We start from the raw sequence: 22031 nt of genomic DNA, 5'->3' as shown, positions 1-22031 counted from the left end.
AGGAGTTGACGGTGAAAACAGGAAGATCACCTTTCATATCTTCCCAGCTTTCCTAATATACCCTTCTCTTGTTCCTTAGACCATCACAACTATCCTGGAATTACTGATGATATAAACTGGCAATCTGTTTTTTCTATTAACACTGTATGTGTTTGTAAAAATAGATAGGGATTTCTCTATAACTTTGAAAGACGGGAATGGTGGATATTTCAGATAGTCTCAATAACACAAAACCGAAAACCAAACCCAATGCCGTCGAGTCAATTCCGACTCATAGCGACCCTATAGGACAGAGCAGAACTGCCCCATAGAGTTTGCAAGGACCACCTGGCGAATTCGAACTGCCAACCCTTTGGTTAGCAGCCGTAGCACTTAACCACTACGCCACCAGGGTTTCCTCAATAACACATTAGCTTTCAATGTTTCCTCAATAACCCATTAGCTTTCAATGCACTGTTGAACCCTCTTTGTATCTCGTTACAAGTCCTTTGTGTGTGTGTGTGTGTGTGTGTGTGTATGTGAGTAACACAAAGGACTTGTAACAAGATACAAAGAGAGTTCAACGGTGCATTGAAAGGTAATGGGTTAATCAAAATTCTACAGTGATGTATGCACAGATTGGATCCCCTGTGTCCTAGGGCTTCAAGACTTTGTATAGCATTATTAGTTATAAAAGAAGGTAATGAGTCACATACAAAAAAAATCAGTAAACTGGGAAGAATTGTATGTCTTTCTTATTGGGCATGAGGGTGGAGTTAGAATGGCTCTGGGGGGAATCTTAGTGAGTAAGGAGTAATTTTAATGGGTAAGGAGTATGGAGAAGGCCAAATTTGTACCTTTGTTTTGGGTATTAACAAGTATGCCCCTCTGTGTTATCAAAATTGGCCAGGATGCTGCTTGTTATTAAAAAGTGATTATACCTTTTGCCATGTCCTCTTTGGAAAACAGAAAACTGTATGTAGGATGACTAGGAAACAGTCCTTCTTATTTGATAGCATTTACATTAATGATTTGGAGCCTTCTGTTTTATACAGCTCAATTGGAGGCCCAGCAGAGACTTGAGATTCCTCTCAATGGCTTTCTGTCACTTTCCATTACACGTTTTTGTTTGTCATTTGTATTTCATTTTTTTTGTCTGTCTCTCTGATTGTTACATGATTCTATTCATTCTTCAAATATTTATTGCATATCTCAAATATGAAGAAAGTCAAGGAATACAAGATGTTGTAGGCATAGTTTCTGCTTTTAATCAGATCACAGTTTATAGACAAGGAAGAGAGATACAAAGACACTTTTCTCACAATATGGTACAAATAACGATATATGCATGTTTAAGGTAAACTTAAAACTAAGAGGAAAGGTAAACAAAGTGGCATCAGTGGATCAGGGAAGCTTGGAAAACATAAACTTTGAGATTAGATTTGTTTTCGTTGCAATTATGAATTGGCAAGATTGAATATGCCTATATATGTCTGTTCCAGGAGTTGGGGAGTGTGTGGACTAGGATAATAACCAAATCAGATGCCAGAGCACAAGCATTAGATAATAAACAGGATCTACTTATTATTTTTTTTTTACTTATTTACTGGTTGAAGAAAATTATATGACTCATCTACTAAATCTCAAGCACCATATGGGGCACTAGAAGGGATAAAAATGTACTTAATATTAAGTTTAATGTAATCCCTACCTTTGAGTTATTCAGTCTTTAGGGTGAAAAGGACAAATATACTTAGTGTAATAAAGTGATTGGGCTGAAATAAAGCATAGTAAAATCAGGAATACTTTCTGCTAAAATTCATCTAAAATTCTGCTTTGCAATGGATAGAGGAGCATCCTGGATAAGAGACTTGAACCCATTTATATCCAACATAGATATAGGTTCAGGTATTTCAGTGCTGCTGGAGGGCAATGTGGAGGGATGGAATGGTGATAGATGAAGCTGGAAGGCAGGCAGAGGCCAGATCATGGAGGGCCTTCCAGGCTATGTTAGAGCACTGGGGTTATTTTGCAGTGGGTTAAGTCACTGAATAGTATTAGCAGAAAATTACAAGAAAGATTTGGATTTTAGAAAGGTCATTCTTAAAACTCTGGGGAAGATCGATTTTATTCAAAATAGCCTAAAAACAGGGATGATGTGGAGGCCTCTGCATTAACCCAAGTCATGGGTGACAATCACCTGCAACATAGTTAATAGCAGCAGATAAAGTAAGGATGGATTTATGAAACAGTCATCAGGTATAATTGATGAGACTTGGCATCAAAAGGGATGTAGTGCTAAGGAAGAGGGTAGAGTGAAAAACAATGTCGATTTTTTAACTTGTTTATTAGGAACATGATGGTGCCACCAGCTGAGGGAGAGAAGGTAGAATCAGGAGATAATTTATGGTAGATTTTTTAAATATGGCAACTTGAGATACAAAGATCTGAGGCTTTCCCCAACAGAAATATCAACAGGAATCTGGTTTTACCAATCCATGTTTGGGGAGAAGTCTGGGCTGGAGATAAAGATCTAGGTGTTTTCAGCATATAAATGACAGGTGAAATGGTGAGTGTAGACAGTGCCGTTCACAGAGAATTGTAAAAATGAAACAGGTAAGGTGGACTTAGGATATGACTACTTGACGGATGCCTTCTTAGTGGGACAATGAGTCATTTTTTCTCACTTCCTTTGTATTCTCCAAACTATAACTTTTATTCTGCTCCCTATAAATTCATTCTTTGGTCAGAAAGTAGTCACAGTAGTTTTGTGTGTGATGCTTACAATACAAAGGAAAGAGGCTAATGATTCTGGACTCGTGAAAAATAAAAGAACTTGAACTCACATTGGCACTAGTTTCTTCTCTTAGCTTTACAAAATGCTTTTTTTGACTCCAGGTAAAACCAGTTATAAAAAAAAATAAAAAAATAAGTCTCATATAGAATTACATAAACTTTCTTCCAAAACACAGTAGTAGTTATAATGCTCACCATTAAGTGGCAGATTTTCTGTTACACTTTCATGTTCCTTTTGTGTGAGCTTGATCCCAAGGTGTTCCAGGACAGTGACCAGGTTATTGGCATTAACCTTCCCCCCTTGGGAAAGATACAGGGATGAAACATGAGAAAAATGAGTTTAAAGTATTAAAAATACATTTTCCCATGTGAATTATTATCTGAATAGATATACTTTACTATTACTATCCTAAAGACAGAAGAAAAAATGGACCTCTGTGATTATTACTATAATAATCACATGTCCAAGAGCATTAAATAATCCACAGAAAATACAGAATTAGAACCTGTTCCCTTGTCTTTTTTTTTTTTTAATTGAACTTTAGATGAAGGTTTACAGAACAGACTAGTTTCTCTTCAAACAATTAGTACACACTTTGTTGTATGACATTGGTTAGCAACCCCACAACATGTCAACACTCTCCCTTCTCAACCCTGGGTTCCCTATTACTAGCTTTCCTGTCCCCTCCTGTCCTCCAGTTCCTGTACCAGGGCTGGTGTGCCCCTTAATCTTGTTTTGTTCCATGGTCCTGTTCAATCTTTGGCTGAAGGGTGAACCTCAGAAGTGGCCTCATTACTGAGCTGAAAGGGTATCTGGGGGCCATACTATTCAGGGTTTCTCCAGTCTCTGTCAGGCCAGCAAGTCTGGTCTTTCTGAGTTACGATTTTGTTCTACATTTTCTCTAACTCTATCTGGGACCCTCTATTGTGATCCCTGTCAGAGCAGTCAGTGGTGGTAGCCAGGCATCATCTCATTGTACTAGACTTAGTCTGGTGAAGGCCGTGGTAGATGTGGTCCATCAGTCCTTTGGACTAATCCTTCTCTTGTATCCTTAGTTCTCCTTATTCTTCCTTGCTTCCAAAGGCGTGAGACCAGTGGAGTATCCTAGATGGCCGCTCACAGGCCTTTAAAACCCCAGATGCTACTCACCAAAGTAGAATGTAGAACATTTTCTCTATAAACTCTGTTATGCCAATTGAGCTAGATGTTACTGGAGACCATGGTCCCCACGCCCTCAGACCAGCAATTCCATCCCTCAGGGAGTTTGGATGTGTCTGTGGAGCTACCATAGCCTTGCCTGTACAGGTTGTGCTGGCTTCCCCAGTATTGTGCACTGTCTTACCCTTCACCAAAGTTACTGCTTATCTTTTGTCTATTAAGTGTTTTTCCATCCCCAATCCTCCTCTCCCTCATAACTATCAAAGATTGTTTCTTTTTGTATGTAAACCTTTTCATGAGTTTTTACAGTAGTGGTCTCATACAATATCTGTGCTTTTGTGATTGACTTATTTCATGCAGGATAATGTCCTGCGCTGAGTTCTTTTTGTTTGTGGATTTCTTTTGTTTTTGTTTTTATTGAGACTTTATGTTTTTCTTCTTTATTTTGATGAGTAGGTTTCTTAACCTTCTTTGTGGTTACCTTGAAATCTACCCTTACCTTTCTAGGTTTGAAACAGTCTAGTATTACTTGGTATCGCCTTGCCTTCCTCTCCATTAGAGAGTTCTATACCTATACTGTTTATTCCTTTTATTGTTCTGATGTTGTTGTCTTCTACAGATTAACTTCTCTGGCTCCTTTTTGCAATTGTTTTGGTTTTGGATAGTCCTTGAGAGTTCACTTCCTAGGTTGGTATCTGGCTGGTACAATCTTGCATCCTAGATTCAGGCTGTGGTCTGATGTTGTTCTCAGACTGAAGGACTCCCTTTAATAATACTTGTAAATTTGGTTTGGGTTTTTATATATTCCCTTAATTTCTGTTTATCTGGAAATGTTCTAATTTCACCATCATATTTGAACAGAAGTTTTGCAGGATATATTATTCTTAGTTGGCAATTTTTTTCTTTCAAGGTTTTATATATGTCATCCCATTGCCTTCTTGCCTGCACGGATTCTGCCAAATAATCAGAGCTTAGTTGTATTGTTTCTCCTCTGTACGTGACTTTTTGTTTTTCTCAAGCTGCTCACAGGACTTTGTCTTTGGTTTTAGCGAGTGTGATTATGATATGCCTTGGTGTTTTTCTTTTGGGGTATATCCTGTATGGGGTTTGTTGAGCTTCTTGGATGGTTAGCTTTTCATCATTCATGATATTTGGGAAATTTTCTGTCAGCAATTTTTCAATGATCCTCTCTGTGTTTTCCATTTTCTCTCCCTGTTCTGGAACTCCTATCACTTGCAAGTTTTTGCTTTTGACTGTATCCCACATAATTATCAGGGTTTCTTCATTTTTCTTTGCTCTTTTTCTGATCTTTCCTCAGAGTTGCATAAAGTGTTTGTCTTCAATTTTGCTCATTCTGTCTTCCATCGTTTCAAACCTGCTCCTCAGCCCTTCTATGACACTGCCCATTTCTGAAATCTTGTTGTTTATCTTTTGGATTTCTAATTGTTGTTTTTGTATGATTTCTAGTTGTGAATTTATTTTAGCATTTTGATCCTTTATTACTTTCCTGAATTGTTCCATTTTTTGTCTGTATTTTCCATGAATTTGTCTCCCTCTTTTCCATAAATTTGTCTATTTTTCCTCATTTTTATCTGCTTTCTGCTTCACCTCTTGGATTGCTCTGAATATTAGAGATGTGAATTCCCTGTTGGATAGTTCTAGTGCCTTTTCTTCTACTGGAAAGTCATCTGGTATTTTATTTTGGATACCTACTGGACCCATCCTGTCCTGTTTTTTAAATATGGTTTGATATTGTCTGCTGTCTTCGGGACATTCAGTAGTTACTTTCTTCATTTCTTGATTGTAGATATGTTTCTTTTGTCCTGCTTTATTGTTTTATTTGGTTATGGCTGAGCAGGTGGTCTGTGCGTTCTTTGCTGTTTGCTCGTCTGTAGTCACAGTACTTTTCAACTTCTTGTCCAGTGGGCAGGGCCAGTCATTCCACTATGGTGCAGGAGGGCAGGTCCAGCTGAAGGGGAGGGGCTGAGAGGGGTTGTTTGTGGCACATACTAGGGCCAACAGAGCAAGCCAAGAATCAGTGCTGGGCAGGTTAGTAGGCCATGCCTGTGCTGTTCAGGGATGTGATGATCACTGCATGGTGCAAGGAGGCAGAAAAGAGGGGGATGGTTGTGATGTGTGGAGCTAATAGAGGTGCGGGAAAGGGAAGAGAGAGGAGAGAAAAACAGGAGCCAAAAACAAACAAGAAAGAGAAAAAAAAAAAGAGTGCTAAGGGAGCTTGCCATTGGAGTGGAGAGATGAGAAACCAAGAAATGGAGAAAAACAAAAAGAAAAAAATAATAACTAGATAAAAAATTGGAAAAGAAAAAAAGAAAAGCCCCCAGGAGTCCCGGAGTCCCACCAGTGGGGCTGCTAAGACTGGGGAAGTGGTTACCAGGCTGCACAATATAGCCTGCTAGAGGGGGTATAGATGTCACACAACACCAGGTACTCAGGAGACAGGAAAAGAAGATAAGTGTAGAGAGACGAGAACTGAGAAATGAAGACAGAAAGGGAAAAAAGAGAGGGAAAAGAAAAAAAGAAAGAATATCGCCTTAAATCTTAACTTGCATATATGCCTGCACTGTAAATAGCTCCTGAAGGGATAGGCTACAGGGTTTGATTACAACCAATTTCATAGGGAATAGGAAGTGGCTTTGCTACCAGGTATCTTAATTGTTAATACATCACGATAGAGTGAAGATTATAACTGTAAAAATATAAGCAGAATCTCATCAATTTTTTTAGTTTTTTTTAATTGATATGAAATTCACATAACATAAAACTAACCATTTAAAACAAACAATTCAGTGGCATTTAGTACATTCACAATATTGTATAACCATCACCTCTATTTCCAAAACATTTTAACCATGCCAAAAGAAAACCCTGTACCCATTAAGTAGTTACTTCCCATTCCTCCTTCTACCAAGCTCTTGGCAACCACCAATCTGTTTTCTGTTTCTTTGAATTTACCTATTTTGGGTATTTAATATAAATGGAATTATACAACATGTGATCTTTTATGTCTGGCTTCTATCATTTAGAATAACATTTTCAAGGTTCATCCACGTTGTAACATGTATCAGTACTTCATTCCTTTTTTTTTTTTTTGGTTGAATAATATTCCATCATATCTACATAACACAATTTCTCCTTTAATCTGTTGATGGACATTTGTGTTGTTTCCACCTTTTGACTATTGTGAATAATGCTTCTGTCTGGTTGTTCTATCCATTATTTAAATAGGGTCTCATTTTTTATTAGTTATACTGCCACCACCCTGGTGACAGCTATCATCATCCCTTGCTTTTATTACTGCAGTAACCTCTTAACTTCTTCCTTGCTTAGATTCTTGTGCTTCTACAGTCTATTTCACATCCAGACCAGAGCTGATCCTTTTAAAATTTAAGTCAGATAATGCTTAAAGTCCTGTAATTAATTCTCATTTCATAGACAGCAAAAGCCAGAATCCTGGAATTCCTCACAAGGCCCTTCATGATCTGGCTTCCATTTACCTCTAATATCCTCTCCTTCCTCCCTTGGTCACTGTAATCATCTGGGTCTTCTGGCTGTTATCAGAGACTTTAGGAATACTCTGATGACCTTTCCTCTCTCCCTTGATCACTCCACTCCAACCATATAGACCTCCTGATGACTATCAGAGACTCCAGGAATACTCTTGACTTAAGGCCTTTGCAGCGGCTGGTCCTCATATAATATTCTTCCTAGATATGTGCCAGAAACGTCTTTGAGAGGTTTACATATCTTACTTATTTAATCTTCACAGAAACCCCAGGAGCTGGGTATTAACATCATCCCAATTTTACAGATAAGAAAACGGAGATCCTGAAGTACTAAATAAATTAGCCAAGGTCACATGGCTAAATCTCTCTTCTTCTTCAACTTTTGCTTAACAGCCACCTCCTGAAAGGCATCTACCCTAACCCTCCTCCCCTGTCCCAACCCGTCTTAAGGTGTTCTATTTTTTCCATAGCATGTATCCTATTTGGACATACTACAAATTTTAATTATTTACTATTTTTATTTTTAATTGTCTTTTCCCCCATTCTCAACTAGAATGCAGGTGATGTGAAAGTAGGGCTTTTTGCTTGTTTTAATTTATTCACTGTACCAGTGAATAACACTGATACAGTCCAATACCTAGAAGAGTGTCTGGCACATAGAGGGCTCTTAACAAATATTTGATGGATGAATAAGTGAACGATCATATTTTTGTTATTAGTAAGTAGGAATACAGGGTTAGAACTATAAATCACTAAGAATGATATGAAGTTAGTTGGAGAGAGATCAGCTGTTTGAAGCAAAATTTTTTGCATAAGGAATATTAATAATAATGTTTAGCTTGCTATGAACAAGAAACTTCTCTGAGATTTATCCAAAAGCCAAGCACATTGCCACTGAGTCGGTTCTGACTCATAATGACCCTACAGGACAGAGTAGAACTGCCCCTTAGGGATTTCGAACCACTGACCTTTTGGTTAGGAGCCAAGCTTTTAACCACTGCACCACCAGGGCTCCTTGAGATTTATGTTTTACTTATTTAATCCTCACAACAATCCATTAACAGATGACAAAACTGAGATCCTGAGATATCAAATAACTTAAAAGTGCACATGGCTAGTAAATAGCAGAGCCGGGATTCAGCCTGGTATAGTGGCTTCAAAGCCAACACTTAGTTACCAGTCTATAGCTTCCTCATTAACTAAAAATTACGTGTCAAAATCAGAGCCCAGAGGATAAAAAAGCTAGGTAAATTTTTACCGTGAGACAATGGAAAGATAGGCCTGACACCTGGATTGATAATTTAAATTTCCAACATCTTTGTCCACCATTCACAAATATATATAAACAATTAAAGCTTAGACTACATTCCTCTAAAATAAGGTAGCACTATTTTGACAACATTCAACACAAAATTCTGCAAGGAATGTTCCTGACTGTCACTTTTTCAAAAGGCCTAGGTGTGTCCAGAGGCAGATTTCTGCCTGCAGGAGACATTTCCTCAAGTTCCAAGGGCTAAGGCTTATCATTCCATCCCATTTCCCCTTCTCCCATCTCTTCTCTTGTTCCAAGAGCTGGAAGTAGGAAGTAGAAAGTAGCTTTTAGCAACAAGCGTGTGTCTTTCCTCTGCATTTGTTTACTACCTTGCGTTCAGTAAACAGAATATATTGAAGCACAAATATTAAAAACCTTCATTAGTGGATTGAAATTCTATTCAAAGTCAGCCATAATCTTCCTACACAATAAAATAAACAACAACAAATATCAGACCTGCTGTCCTTGAGCTGATTCTGACTCATGGCAACTCCATGTGTTACAGAATAAAACTACTGCACAGGGTTTTCTTAGCTGTAATCTTTATGCAAGCAGGTTGCCAGGCCTTTTTTCTGTGAGCTGCCCTGAAGTCATTTTCTTTATAATTTGCTGTGTATAGTTTTTAGATTCTTTGGGTTATGAATATGGATTCCCTGGAAAGATCTATTGAGATATTACAATATAAAATATTATTGTGATTAAAGTAACTAAATAAGGAATCTATGCATAGGAAGGTAGACAGGACTCATAAACTAAATGATAAGTGAATCTTGACAATTTCAGACTTTTCTGTTTAACTTACCTTTGAGAGATTTCACACCATCTAACACCCTATTCTGAAACACATTTCCGGCAGCTATAAAAAAAGGAACCATTCATGTCAGAAAGAAAATGATGTGACATTCACTCAGTTATTCTATAACTTTAGTAAGACAAATATTTATAGTTAGGTTAGAAATGTGTTCTATCTAACCATTAAATAAAAAAAATGGAGTTAAAGAAAGGAAAATTATTTAAATGTGACAAATCTATCTATTTTTTTTTTTGTCACCTGAGGAGACTGGTAGCTGAGGGAAGACACTATTATTTTCAAACATTCATCTTTTGTTTCCATTTTCTTCTGGCTTCTCCTTTTTCTTTCATTCACTAGTTTCTTACTCCCCACCATTTCCTTCCTTTAGTTCTTAGGATTAGGCCAATCAGTTGTCTGAATAGGTAATATTGATGTTTACCTAGGTTCTGCTGGCAAAGCTTATGGCAAAAGGACTTGGCAAATCATAGACTAAATCTAAATGACAGGGCTCTTATTTTTCTAATAATCAATAAACAGGTAAAATTCTAAAAACTGTTCATGAAAGGTTATAAAATCAAGCTTCCTAGAAGCTCTCAGTGGCATTCGTATGGCTCACCATCAACTGGCAGAGTTTCCTGCAGCTTTAGGAGTTCCTTGTCTGTGAGCTCAATTCCCATGTTTCCTAGAACATTCTCCAGGTCACTGGCATGAATCTTTTCCCCTTTGAAAATAAAAGAATATAAATGTTTGGGAATATTTGGAACTATCTAATCATCCTAAAAATGGTGAAAAATTCATTTTTGCCTATATCATCCTGTATCTGAGGAAATGTAAAATCAAAATGAAACACATTTAACAACACAGAATTATGGGAGAATCACAAAAAAGAACATTCTCCCTCAATACTTATAAAAAGGAAGGCTTTCTTATTGCAAGACACAAGTCTCCTTGAGCTGCAGAATACTATTTGATATAGTGCCGGAAGATGAGCACCCCAGGTTGGAAGGCACTCAAAAGATGACTGAGGAAGAGCTGCCTCCTCAAAGTACAGTTGACCTTAATGACATGGATGGAGTAAAGTTTTCGAGACCTTCATTTGCTGATGTGGCACAACTCAAAATGAGAAGAAACAGCTGCAAGCATCCATTAATAATCAGAACCTGGGACGTATGAAGTATGAATCCAGGAAAATTGGAAATTGTCAAAAATGAAATGGAACATATAAACATCGATATCCTAGGCATTAGTGAGCTGAAATGGACTGGTATTGGCCATTTGGAATTGGACAATCATATAGTCTACTATGCGGGAAATGATAACTTGAAGAGGAATGGTATTGTATTCGTTGTCAAAAAGAACATTTCAAGATCTATCCTGAAGTAAAACGCTGCCAGTGATAGGACAATATTCATACACTGACAAAGAAAACCGGTTAAATATGACTATTATTCAAATTTATGCACCAACCACTAAGATTTTTATCAGCTTCTGCAGTCTGAAATTGATCGAACATGCAATCAGGATGCATTGATAACTACTGATGATTAGAATGTGAAAGCTAGAAACAAAGAAGGAGGGTCAGTAGTTGGAAAATGTGTTCTTGGTGAAAAAAACAATGCCAGAGCCTGAATAACAGAATTTTGAAGACCAATGACTTCTTCATTGCCAATACCTTTTTTCACCAACACAAACTGCTACTATACACGTGGACTTCACCAGATGGAATACACAGGAATCCACATCCGTGGAAAGAGACGATGGAAAAGCTCATTATCATCAATCAGAACAAGGCCAGGGGCCGAAAGTGGAACAGACCATCAATGGTTCCCATGCAATTTCAAGTTGAACCTGAAGAAAATCAGAGCAAGTCCACGAGACCCAAAATATGACCTTGAGTACATGCCACCTGAATTTAGAGATCATCTCAAGAATAGACTTGACGCATTGAACACTAATGAACGAAGGCCAGATGAGTTGTGGAATGACATCAAGGACATCATACATGAAGCAAGAGGTCATTGAAAAGACAGGGAAGAAAGCAAAGATCAAGATGGATGTGAGAGGAGACTCTGAAACTTGCTCTTGAATGTGGAGCAGCTAAAGCAAAAGCAAGAATTGATGAAGTAAAAGAATTGAGCAGAAGATTTCAAAGGGCAGATCAAGAAGACAAAGTAAAGTATTATAACGACATGTGTGAAAAGCTGGAGATGGAAAACCAAAAGGAAAAAACACGCTTGGTGTTTCTCAAGCTGAAAGAACTGAAGAAAAAAAATCAAGCCTCAAGTTGCAACAGTGAAGACTCTATGGGTAAAACATTAAATGAAGTAGGAAGCATCAAAAGAAGATGGGGGGGCAAGACGGCTGACTAGGTAGAAGCTACCTCGGATCCCTCTTGCAACAAAGACTCGGAAAAACAAGTGAATCGATCACATACATGACAATCTACAAACCCGGACCAGCAAACACAGATCTAAAGAGTTGACCTGAGTGTCAGAGACTGAGAACGAACAACCAAGGAGAAGCAGCGACTATTTTCGGAGCCTGGAGCCAGTGTCCCAGTCAGGAAACCTTGGCGCCGGGCTTTGGGCTGGGCGCAGGGGAGCTGAGCACAGCATCCTAAGATGGCGCAAACATGGGGCGCAGCCCTAACCCCCTGAACTGACCTCAGGGGAAGGCCAGCCAGTGCACGCAGGCAGTGCAGCGATGTGGCTGACAGGAGGAGAAGTCACCGGGAGGCGGCGACTGGTTTTGGAGCCTGGAGTGCGGCCTCCCAGCTGGGGAACCTTGGTGCTGGGCTTTGGACTGGGAGCGGAGGAACTAACCGTGGCTTCTGAGACAGCGCTAGCACGGGACGCAGGCCTGACCCTCGGGGGCAATCTCGACCCAGCCAGTGCACACAGTCAACGCGCCCCTCGGGAATCTCAGATAAAACAGTCATCTGAAGCAAGATAAGTAACTTTGTCTATATTCCGGGGTGCTACTCTCTCCTATTTATCTAAACCCTCCCCTCCCCTTCCCAGGCAGCTTCATTAACATTCGAATTTCCTGAGCCAGAGAGAGAACTGCTCTGCGGTTTTTCTTTCTTTCTTTTTTTTTTGGTCTTTTCCTAACCCATTCTCCTGGCCTGAGAGAAGCAGCTACAAAAAACCCAGGGACCAAAAACCCTTCCCTAATTGGACTAAAAACACAGAACCAGCTCCAGCCAAGCATACATGATCCACAGTCTTGGGCTTTCATCCCTACAGGGAACAAGGTGACTATTATAATGCAAAGGCATTTCTGATAGGGATCTGACTGTAATTGTTTTAGCAGATTACTGGAAAGACAAGTTTCCCAGGTCTGATATCTCTGCCTATTCAACAGAGCCCTCACTGACCCACAACAGGGAACTGAGGGCTGAAGCTCCCCCCAGACCACCTAGCCTCCTGCCTTAGGGGTGTGAGGAGGGTGACACCTACCAATCTGTAGAGGTACTTGCATTGGGGGCCTTAGGTACAGCTGCAGAGCCCACCCACCAAAGTCCTTTAGGAATAGAGACACACCTACCTCACTGGCACTTGGGGGAAACCTATCAGCATCCTGCCCCCCTCAGAGTGTGAACCCCTGCTGCTACTAGAATCTGGTGCACACAACTATCACCACTACTTCTCTAGGTGGATAGGTGACAGGCTGCACCACACACTTGATGACCCAAAATCAGATTCTGCTCAAGAATAGTGAATGGACTCTTAGGCTTATATATCTGGTACCAGCCCAAACCAGCTGGTAGTAGGACATAAGTGACTCAAGGGCTACAACAATCAAGACAGCGCAATCTAGTAGCCCATCTACGTAGACTGAAAGAAAACAAAACAAGATAAGACTCAGTGAGCAAATATAGAATAAATCACTACAATATCTTAGTGATGGCTTGGAGACAGCAGTCGATATCAATCCACATAAAGAAGCAGACAATGATTGCTTCTACAACTCCCCGAACTAAAGAATCAAAATCTTTCCCAAATGAAGATACAATCCTGGAATTGCCAGATGCAGAATATAAAAAACTAATATACAGAATGCTTCAAGACATCAGGGATGACCTCAGAAATGAAATAAGGCAATCTACAGAAAAAGCCAAGGAACACACTGATAAAGCAGTTGAAGAAATCAAAAAGATTATTCAAGAACATAGTAGAAAAATTAATAAGCTGCAAGAATCCATAGAGAGACAGCATTCAGAAATCCAAAAGATTAACAATAAAATTACAGAATTAGACAATGCAATAGGAAGTCAGAGGAGCAGACTCGAGCAATTGGAATGCAGAGTGGGAAATCTGGAGGACCAGGGAATTGACACCAATATAGCTGAAAAAAAATCAGATAAAAGAATTAAAAAAAATGAAGAAACCCTAAGAATCATGTGGGACTCTATCAAGAAGATTAACTTGTGTGTGATTGGAGTCCCAGAACAGGGAAGAATAACAGAAAACACAGAGAGAATAGTTGAAGATCTGTTGGCAGAAAACTTCCCTGACATCATGAAAGATGAAAGGACATCTATTCACTATGCTCATCGAGCCCTATTTAAGATTGATCCAAAAAGAAAATCACCAAGACATATTATCATCAAACTTGCCAAACCAAAGATAAAGAGAAAATTTTAAAAGCAGCCAGGGAGAAAAGAAAGGTCTCCTACAAAGGAGAATCAATAAGTTCAGACTACTCAGCAGAAACCATGCAGTCAAGAAGGCAATGGGATGACATATACAGAGCACTGAAGGAGAAAAACTGCCAGCCAAGGATCATATACCCAGCAAAACTCTCTTTAAAATATGAAGGCGAAATTAAAACATTTACAGATAAACACAAGCTTAGAGAATTTGCAAAAACCAAACCAAAGCTACAAGAAATACTAAAGGAAATTGTTTGGTCAGAAAACCAATAACATCAGATACCAGCACAACACCAGGTCACAGAACAGAACATCCTGATACCAAGTCGAATAGGCAAATCACAAAAACAAATTAAGATTAATTTTAAAAAGAAAAAAACGCTCAAAACAGGGAATCATTGAAGTCATTATGTAAAAGATCACAATAATCAAAAAGAGGGACTAAATACAGGTGGCATAGAACTGCCATATGGAGAGAGATACAAGGCGATATAGGACAATACGAGTTAGGTTTTTACTTAGAAAAATAGGGGTAAATATTAAGGTAACCACAAAGAGGTATAACAACTCCATAACTCAAAGTAAAAACCAAGAAAAACATAACGACTCAGCAAACATAAAGTCAAATACTATGAAAATGAGGAACACAAAATTTACAAAGAAAAACATCTCAGCACAAACAAGTACGTAGAAAAATGAAATTGTCAACAACACACACAAAAACGCATCAAAATGACAGCACTAAACACATACTTATCTATAATTACGCTGAATGTAAATAGACTAAACGCACCAATAAAAAGACAGAGAGTCTCAGACTGGATAAAGAAACATGATCCGTCTATATGCTGCCTACAAGAGACACACCTTAGACTTAGAGACACAAACAAACTAAAACTCAAAGGATGGAAAAAAATATATCAAGCAAACAATAAGCAAAAAAGAAGAGGAGTAGCAATATTAATTTCTGACAAAATACACTTTAAAGTTAAATCCACCACAAAGGATAAAGAAGGACACTACATAATGATTAAAGGGACAATTGACGAGGAAGATATAACCATATTAAATATTTATGCACCCAATGACAGGGCTGCAAGATACACAAAACAAACTTTAACAGAACTGAAAAGTGAGACAGACACCTCCACAATTATAGTAGGAGACTTCAACACACCACTTTCAGAGAAGGACAGGACATCCAGTAAGAAGCTCAATAGAGACACGGAAGACCTAATTGCTACAATCAACCAACTTGACCTCATTGACTTATACAGAACCCTCCACCCAACTGCTGCAAAGTATACTTTTTTTTTTCTAGTATACATGGAACATTCTCCAGAATAGACCACATATTAGGTCATAAAACCTTTGCAGAATCCAAAACATCGAAATATTACAAGACATCTTCTCAGACTATAAGGCCATAAAAGTGGAAATCAATGACAGAAAAATTAGGGAAAAGAAATCAAATACTTGGAAACTGAACAATACCCTCCTGAACAAAGACTGGGTTATAGAAGACATTAAGGAGGGAACAAAGGAATTCATAGAATGCAACGAGAATGAAAACACTTCCTATCAAAACCTCTGGGACACAGCAAAAGCAGTGTTCAGAGGTCAATTTATATCGATAAAAGCACAGATACAAAAAGAAGAGCGAGCCAAAATCAGAGAAATGTCTCTACAACTTGAACAAACAGAAAGTGAGCAACAAAAGAATCCATCAGGCACCAGAAGAAAACAAATAATAAAAATTAGAGCTGAACTAAATGAATTAGAGAACAGGAAAACAATTGAAAGAATTAACAAAGCCAAAAGCTGGTTCTCTGAAAAAATTAACAAAATTGATAAACCATTGGCCAGACTGACTAAAGAAATACAGGAAAGGAAACAAATAACCCGAATAAGAAACGAGATGGGTCACATCACAACAGACTCAACTGAAATTATAAGAATCATATCAGATTATTATGGAAAATTGTGCTCTAACAAATTTGCAAACCTTGAAGAAATGCATGAATTCCTGGAAAAACACTACCTACCTAAACTAACACAATCAGAAGTAGAACAACTAAATAGACCCATAACAAAAAAAGAGATTGAAAAGGTAATCAAAAACTCCCCAAAAAAAAAGCCCTCGCCCGGACGGCTTCACTGCAGGGTTCTACCAAACTTTCAGGGAAGAGTTAGCACCACTACTACTAAAGGTATTTCAAAGCATAGAAAAGGATGGAATACTACCTAACTCATTCTATGAAGCCACCATATCCCTGATACCAAAACCAGGTAAAGACATTACAAAAAAAGAAAATTAGAGACCTATATCCCTCATGAACATAGATGCAAAAATCCTCAACAAAATTCTAGCCAATAGAATTCAACAACATATCAAAAAAATAATCCACCCGAACCAAGTGGGATTTATACCAGGTAAAACAAAATTTTTTTTTATGCAAGGCTGGTTTAATATTAGAAAAACCATTAATGTAATCCACCATATAAAAACCACATGATCTTATCAATTGATGCAGAAAAGGCATTTGACAAAGTCCAACACCCATTCATGATAAAAACTCTCAGCAAAATAGGAATTGAAGGAAAATTCCTCGACATAATAAAGGCCATCTATATATACAATATACAAAGCCAACAGCCAACATCACTCTAAATGGAGAGAGCCTGAAAGCATTTCCCTTGAGAACGGGAACCAGAAAAGGATGCCCTTTATCACCGCTCTTATTCAACATTGTGCTAGAGGTCCTAGCCAGAACAATTAGGCTAGACAAAGAAATAAAGGGCATCTGGATTGGCAAGGAGGAAGCAAAATTATCTCTATTTGCAGATGACATGATCTTATACACAGAAAACCCTAAGGAATCCGCCAGAAAACTACTGAAACTAATAGAAGAGTTTGGCAGAGTCTCAGGTTATAAGATAAACATACAAAAATCACTTGGATTCCTCTACATCAACAAAAAGAACATCGAAGAGGAAATCACCAAATCCATACCATTCACAGTAGCCCCCAAGAAGATAAAATACTTAGGAATAAATCTTACCAAAGATGTACAAGACCCATACAAAGAAAACTACAAAGTACTACTGCAAGAAACTAAAAAGGACCTACTTAAGTGGAAAAACATACCTTGCTCATGGATAGGAAGACTTAACATAGTAAAAATGTCTATTCTACCATAAGTACATCCCCTTCCGATCCAAATTCCAATGACATTTTTTAATGTGATGGAGAAACAAATCACCAACTTCATATGGAAGGAGAAGAAGCCTCGGAGAAGTAAAGCATTACTGAAAAAGAAGAAGGAAGTGGGAGGCCTCACTCTACCTGATTTTAGAACCTATTATACAGCCACAGTAGTCAAAACAGCCTGGTACTGGTACAACAACAGGCACATGGACCAATGGAACAGAATTGAGAACCCAGATATAAATCCATCCACATATGAGCAGCTGATATTTGACAAAGGCCCAGTGTCAGTTAATTGGGGAAAAGATGGTCTTTTTAACAAATGGTGCTGGCATAACTGGATATCCATTTGCAAAAAAATGAAACAGGACCCATACCTCACACCATGCACAAAAACTAACTACAAGTGGATCAAAGACCTAAACATAAAGTCTAAAACGATAAAGACCATGGAAGAAAAAATAGGGACAACGTTGGGAGCCCTAATTCAAGGCATAAACAGAATACAAAATATTACCAAAAATGATGAAGAGAAACCAGATAACTGGGAGCTCCTAAAAATCAAACACCTATGCTCATCTAAAGACTTCACCAAAAGAGTAAAAAGACCACCTACAGATTGGGAAAGAATTTTCAGCTATGACATCTCCAACCAGTGCCTGATCTCTAAAATCTACACGATTCTGTCAAAACTCAACCACAAAAAGACAGACAACCCAATCAAGAAGTGGGCAAAGGATATGAACACGCACTTCACTGAAGAAGATATTCAGGCAGCTAACAGATACATGAGAAAATGCTCTCGATCATTAGCCAGTAGAGAAATGCAAATTAAAACTACCATGAGATTCCATCTCACTCCAACAAGGCTGGCATTAATCCAAAAAACACAAAATAATAGATGTTGGAGAGGCTGTGGAGAGATTGGAACTCTTATACACTGCTGGTGGGAATGTAAAATGGTACAACCACTTTGGAAATCTATCTGGCGTTTTCTTAAAAAGTTAGAAATAGAACTACCATACAACCCAGAAATCCCACTCCTCGGAATATACCCTAGAGAAATAAGAGCCTTCACACGAACAGATGTATGCACACCCATGTTTATTGCAGCTCTGTTTACAATAGCAAAACGCTGGAAGCAACCAAGGTGTCCATCAACGGATGAATGGTTAAATAAATTGTGGTATATTCACACAATGGAATACTATGCATCGATAAAGAACAGTGACGAATCTGTGAAACATTTCATAACATGGAGGAACCTGGAAGGCATTATGCTGAGTGAAATTAGTCAGAGGCAAAAGGACAAATGTTGTATAAGACCACTATTATAAGATCTTGAAAAATAGTATAAACTGAGAAGAACACATACTTTTGTGGTTACGAGGGGGGGAGGGAGGTAGGGAGGGTGGGAGAGGGTTATTTACTGATTAGTTAGTAGATAAGAACTACTTTAAGTGAAGGGAAGGACAATACTCAATACACGGAAGGTCAGCTCAAATGGACTGGACCAAAAGCAAAGAAGTTTCCGGGATAAACTGAATGCTTCAAAGGTCAGCGGAGCAAGGGCGGGGGTTTGGGGACTATGGTTTAAGGGAACTTCTAAGTCAATTGGCAAAATAATACTATTATGAAAACATTCTGCATCCCACTTTGAAATGTGGCGTCTGGGGTCTTAAATGCTCACAAGTGGCCATCTAGATGCATCAATGGGTCTCAACCCACCTGGATCAAAGGAGAACGAAGAACAAGAACACCAAGGTCACACGACAACAATGAGCCCAAGAGACAGAAAGGGCCACATGAACCAGAGACTTACATCATCCTGAGACCAGAAGAACTAGATGGTGCCCGGCCACAACTGATGACTGCCCTGACAGGGAGCACAACAGAGAACCCCTGAGGGAGCAGGAGATCAGTGGGATGCAGACCCCAAATTCTCATAAAAAGACCAGACTTCATGGTCTGACTGAGACTAGAGGAATCCCGGCGATCATGGTCCCCAAACCTTCTGTTGGCCCGGGACAGGAACCATTCCCAAAGACAACTCATCAGACATGGAAGGGACTGGACAATGGGTTGGAGAGAGATGCTGATGAAGAGTGAGCTACTTGTATCAGATGGACACTTGAGACTGTGTTGGCATCTCCTGTCTGGAGAGGAGATAGGAGGGTAGAGAGGGTTAGAAACTGGCAAAATTGTCACAAAAGGAGAGACTGGAAGGGCTGACTCATTAGGGGGAGAGTAAGTGGGAGTATGGAGTAAGGTGTATATAAGCTTATATGTGACACACTGACTTGATTTGTAAATGTTCACTTAAAGCTTAATAAAAATTATTAAAAAAAAAAAGATGGAAGGAATGCACAGAGTCATTATACAAAAAGAATTAGTCGACGTTCAATTATTTTAAAAGGTAGCTTACAATCAGGAACCAATGGTACTGAAGGAAGAAGTCCAAGCTGCACTGAAGGCACTGGCAAAAAAAAAAAGCTCCAGGAATTGACGGAATATCAATTGAGATGTTTCAACAAACAGATGCAACACTGGAAGTGCTCACTTGACTATGCCAAGAAATTTGGAAGACAGCTACCTGGCCGCTGACTGGAAGAGATCCATATTTATGCCTATTCCTAAGAAAGGTGGTCCCACTGAATGCAAAAATTATGGAACAATATCATAATATCACATGCAAGCAAAATTTTGCTAAAGATCATTCAAAATCGGCTGCAGCAGTATATCGACAGGGAACTGCCAGAAATTCAGGCCAGATTCCGAAGAGGATGTAGAACCAGGGATATCATTGCTGATGTCAGAGAGATCCTGGCTGAAAGCAGTGAATACCAGGAGGATGTTTACCTGTGTTTTATTGACTATGCAAAGGCATTCAACTGTGTGGGTCATAACAAATTACGGATAATGTTATGAAGAATGAGAATTCCAGAACACTTAATTTTGCTCATAAGGAACCTGTACATAGATCAAGAGGCAGCTGTTCGGACAGAACAAGGGAATGCTGAGTGATTTAAAGTCAGGAAAGATGTGTGTCAGGGTTGTATTCTTTCACCATACCTATTCAATGTATGCTGAGCAAATAATCTGAGAAGCTGGAGTATATGAACAAGAACGGGGCATCAGAATTGGAGGAAGGTTCATTAACAACCTGTAATATGCAGATGATGCAACCTTGCTTGCTGAAAGTGAACTTACTTGAAGTGCACTTACTGATGAAGATCAAAGACTACAGCCTTCGGTATGGATTATACCTCAGCATAAAGAAAACAAAAATCCTCACAAGTGGACCAATAAGAAACATCATGATAAACAGAGAAAATACTGAAGTTGTCAAGGATTTCATTTTACATGGATCCATAATCAACACCCATCGAAGCAGTAGTTAAGAAATCAAAAGATGCATTGCATTGGGAAAATCTGCTGCAAAGGACGTTTTTAAAGTGTTGAAAAGTAAAGATGTCACCTTGAAGACTAAGATGCACCTGGCCCAAGCTATGGTCTTTTCAATCACATCATATGCATGTGAAAGCTGGACAGTGAATAAGGAAGACCAAAGAAGAATTGACACCTTTGAATTGTGGTATGGGTGGAGAATATTGAATATTCCACGGACTGCCAAAAGAACAAACAGATCTGTCTTGGAAGAAGTACAACCAGAATGCTACTTAGAAGCAAAGATGACGAGACTGTGTCTTACATACTTTGGACATGTTTTCAGGAGGGATCAGTCCCTGGAGGACATCATGCTTGGTAAAGTACAGGGTCAGTGGAAAAGAGCAAGACCCTCAATGAGATGGATTGACACAGTGGCTGCAACAATGGGCTCAAGCATAATAACAACTGTAAGGATGCTGCAGTACCAGGCAGTGATACATAGGGTTGTTACGAGTCAAAACCGAATTGATAGCACCTAATAACAACAACAACAAGATATGTAAAGGGAGCTCTCAGCCTATAATGAAAGGACAATAGACAGTAACTAAAAGCCATATGAAGAAATATAGAACACTGGCAAAGGTAACAGTCTAAAAAAAAAAAAAAAGAGTCTAGGTAAATATAAAATCTAGTATTACTGTATTTTTGGTTTGTAACTCCTCTTTCTTCCTAGATGATTTAAAACAAAAATTCATAAAACAATATAAATCTATGCTAATGGACATAAAATATATAAAGATATAATTTGTGAAAATAACAACAGTAAATGCAAGAGACAGAGCTGTGTAGTCACAGAATTTGTGTATGACTAAAGCTAAGTTTTTATTAATTCAAACCAGATTGTTACAAGTTTAAGATGTTAAATGTAATCCCCAGTGTAACAAACACGAAAACAACTGAAAAATAGAAAAGGAAATGAAAAGGGAATCATAACAGTACACTATGAAAAATAATTAAACACAAAAGAAGGGCTTAATGGAGGATTTGAGGAACAAAAAGGGTAAAAGAAATATAAGAAACAAACAATGAAATGACAGAAGTTCTTCCTTATCAGTAATTACTTTAAATGTAAATAGATTAAATTCCCCAAATGAAAGGCAGAGACTGGCAGAATGAATTAAAAAACATGATTAAAATATATGCTGTCTACAAGAGA

At 38.5% G+C, this 22031-nt stretch overlaps 1 protein-coding gene across 1 annotated transcript in view; it reads right to left on the bottom strand.

Moving 5' to 3' along the window:
- EFCAB3 (EF-hand calcium binding domain 3) overlaps positions 1-22031 on the bottom strand; it is a 573675-nt gene that overhangs the window by 312972 nt on the left and 238672 nt on the right. Inside the window, exons 56-58 of the mRNA XM_049861611.1 lie at positions 10180-10284; positions 9573-9626; positions 2971-3075 (exon numbers count right to left, since the gene is read on the bottom strand). Coding sequence (XP_049717568.1) covers positions 2971-3075; positions 9573-9626; positions 10180-10284 — 264 coding nt within the window. The remainder of the gene's footprint in view (positions 1-2970; positions 3076-9572; positions 9627-10179; positions 10285-22031) is intronic.

Source organism: Elephas maximus, chromosome 19 (genome assembly GCF_024166365.1).
Source record: "Elephas maximus indicus isolate mEleMax1 chromosome 19, mEleMax1 primary haplotype, whole genome shotgun sequence".
Lineage (NCBI taxonomy): Eukaryota > Metazoa > Chordata > Mammalia > Proboscidea > Elephantidae > Elephas > Elephas maximus.
The sequence above is the reverse complement of the archived record's forward strand: the minus strand, read 5'-3'. Positions and strand labels throughout refer to the sequence as shown.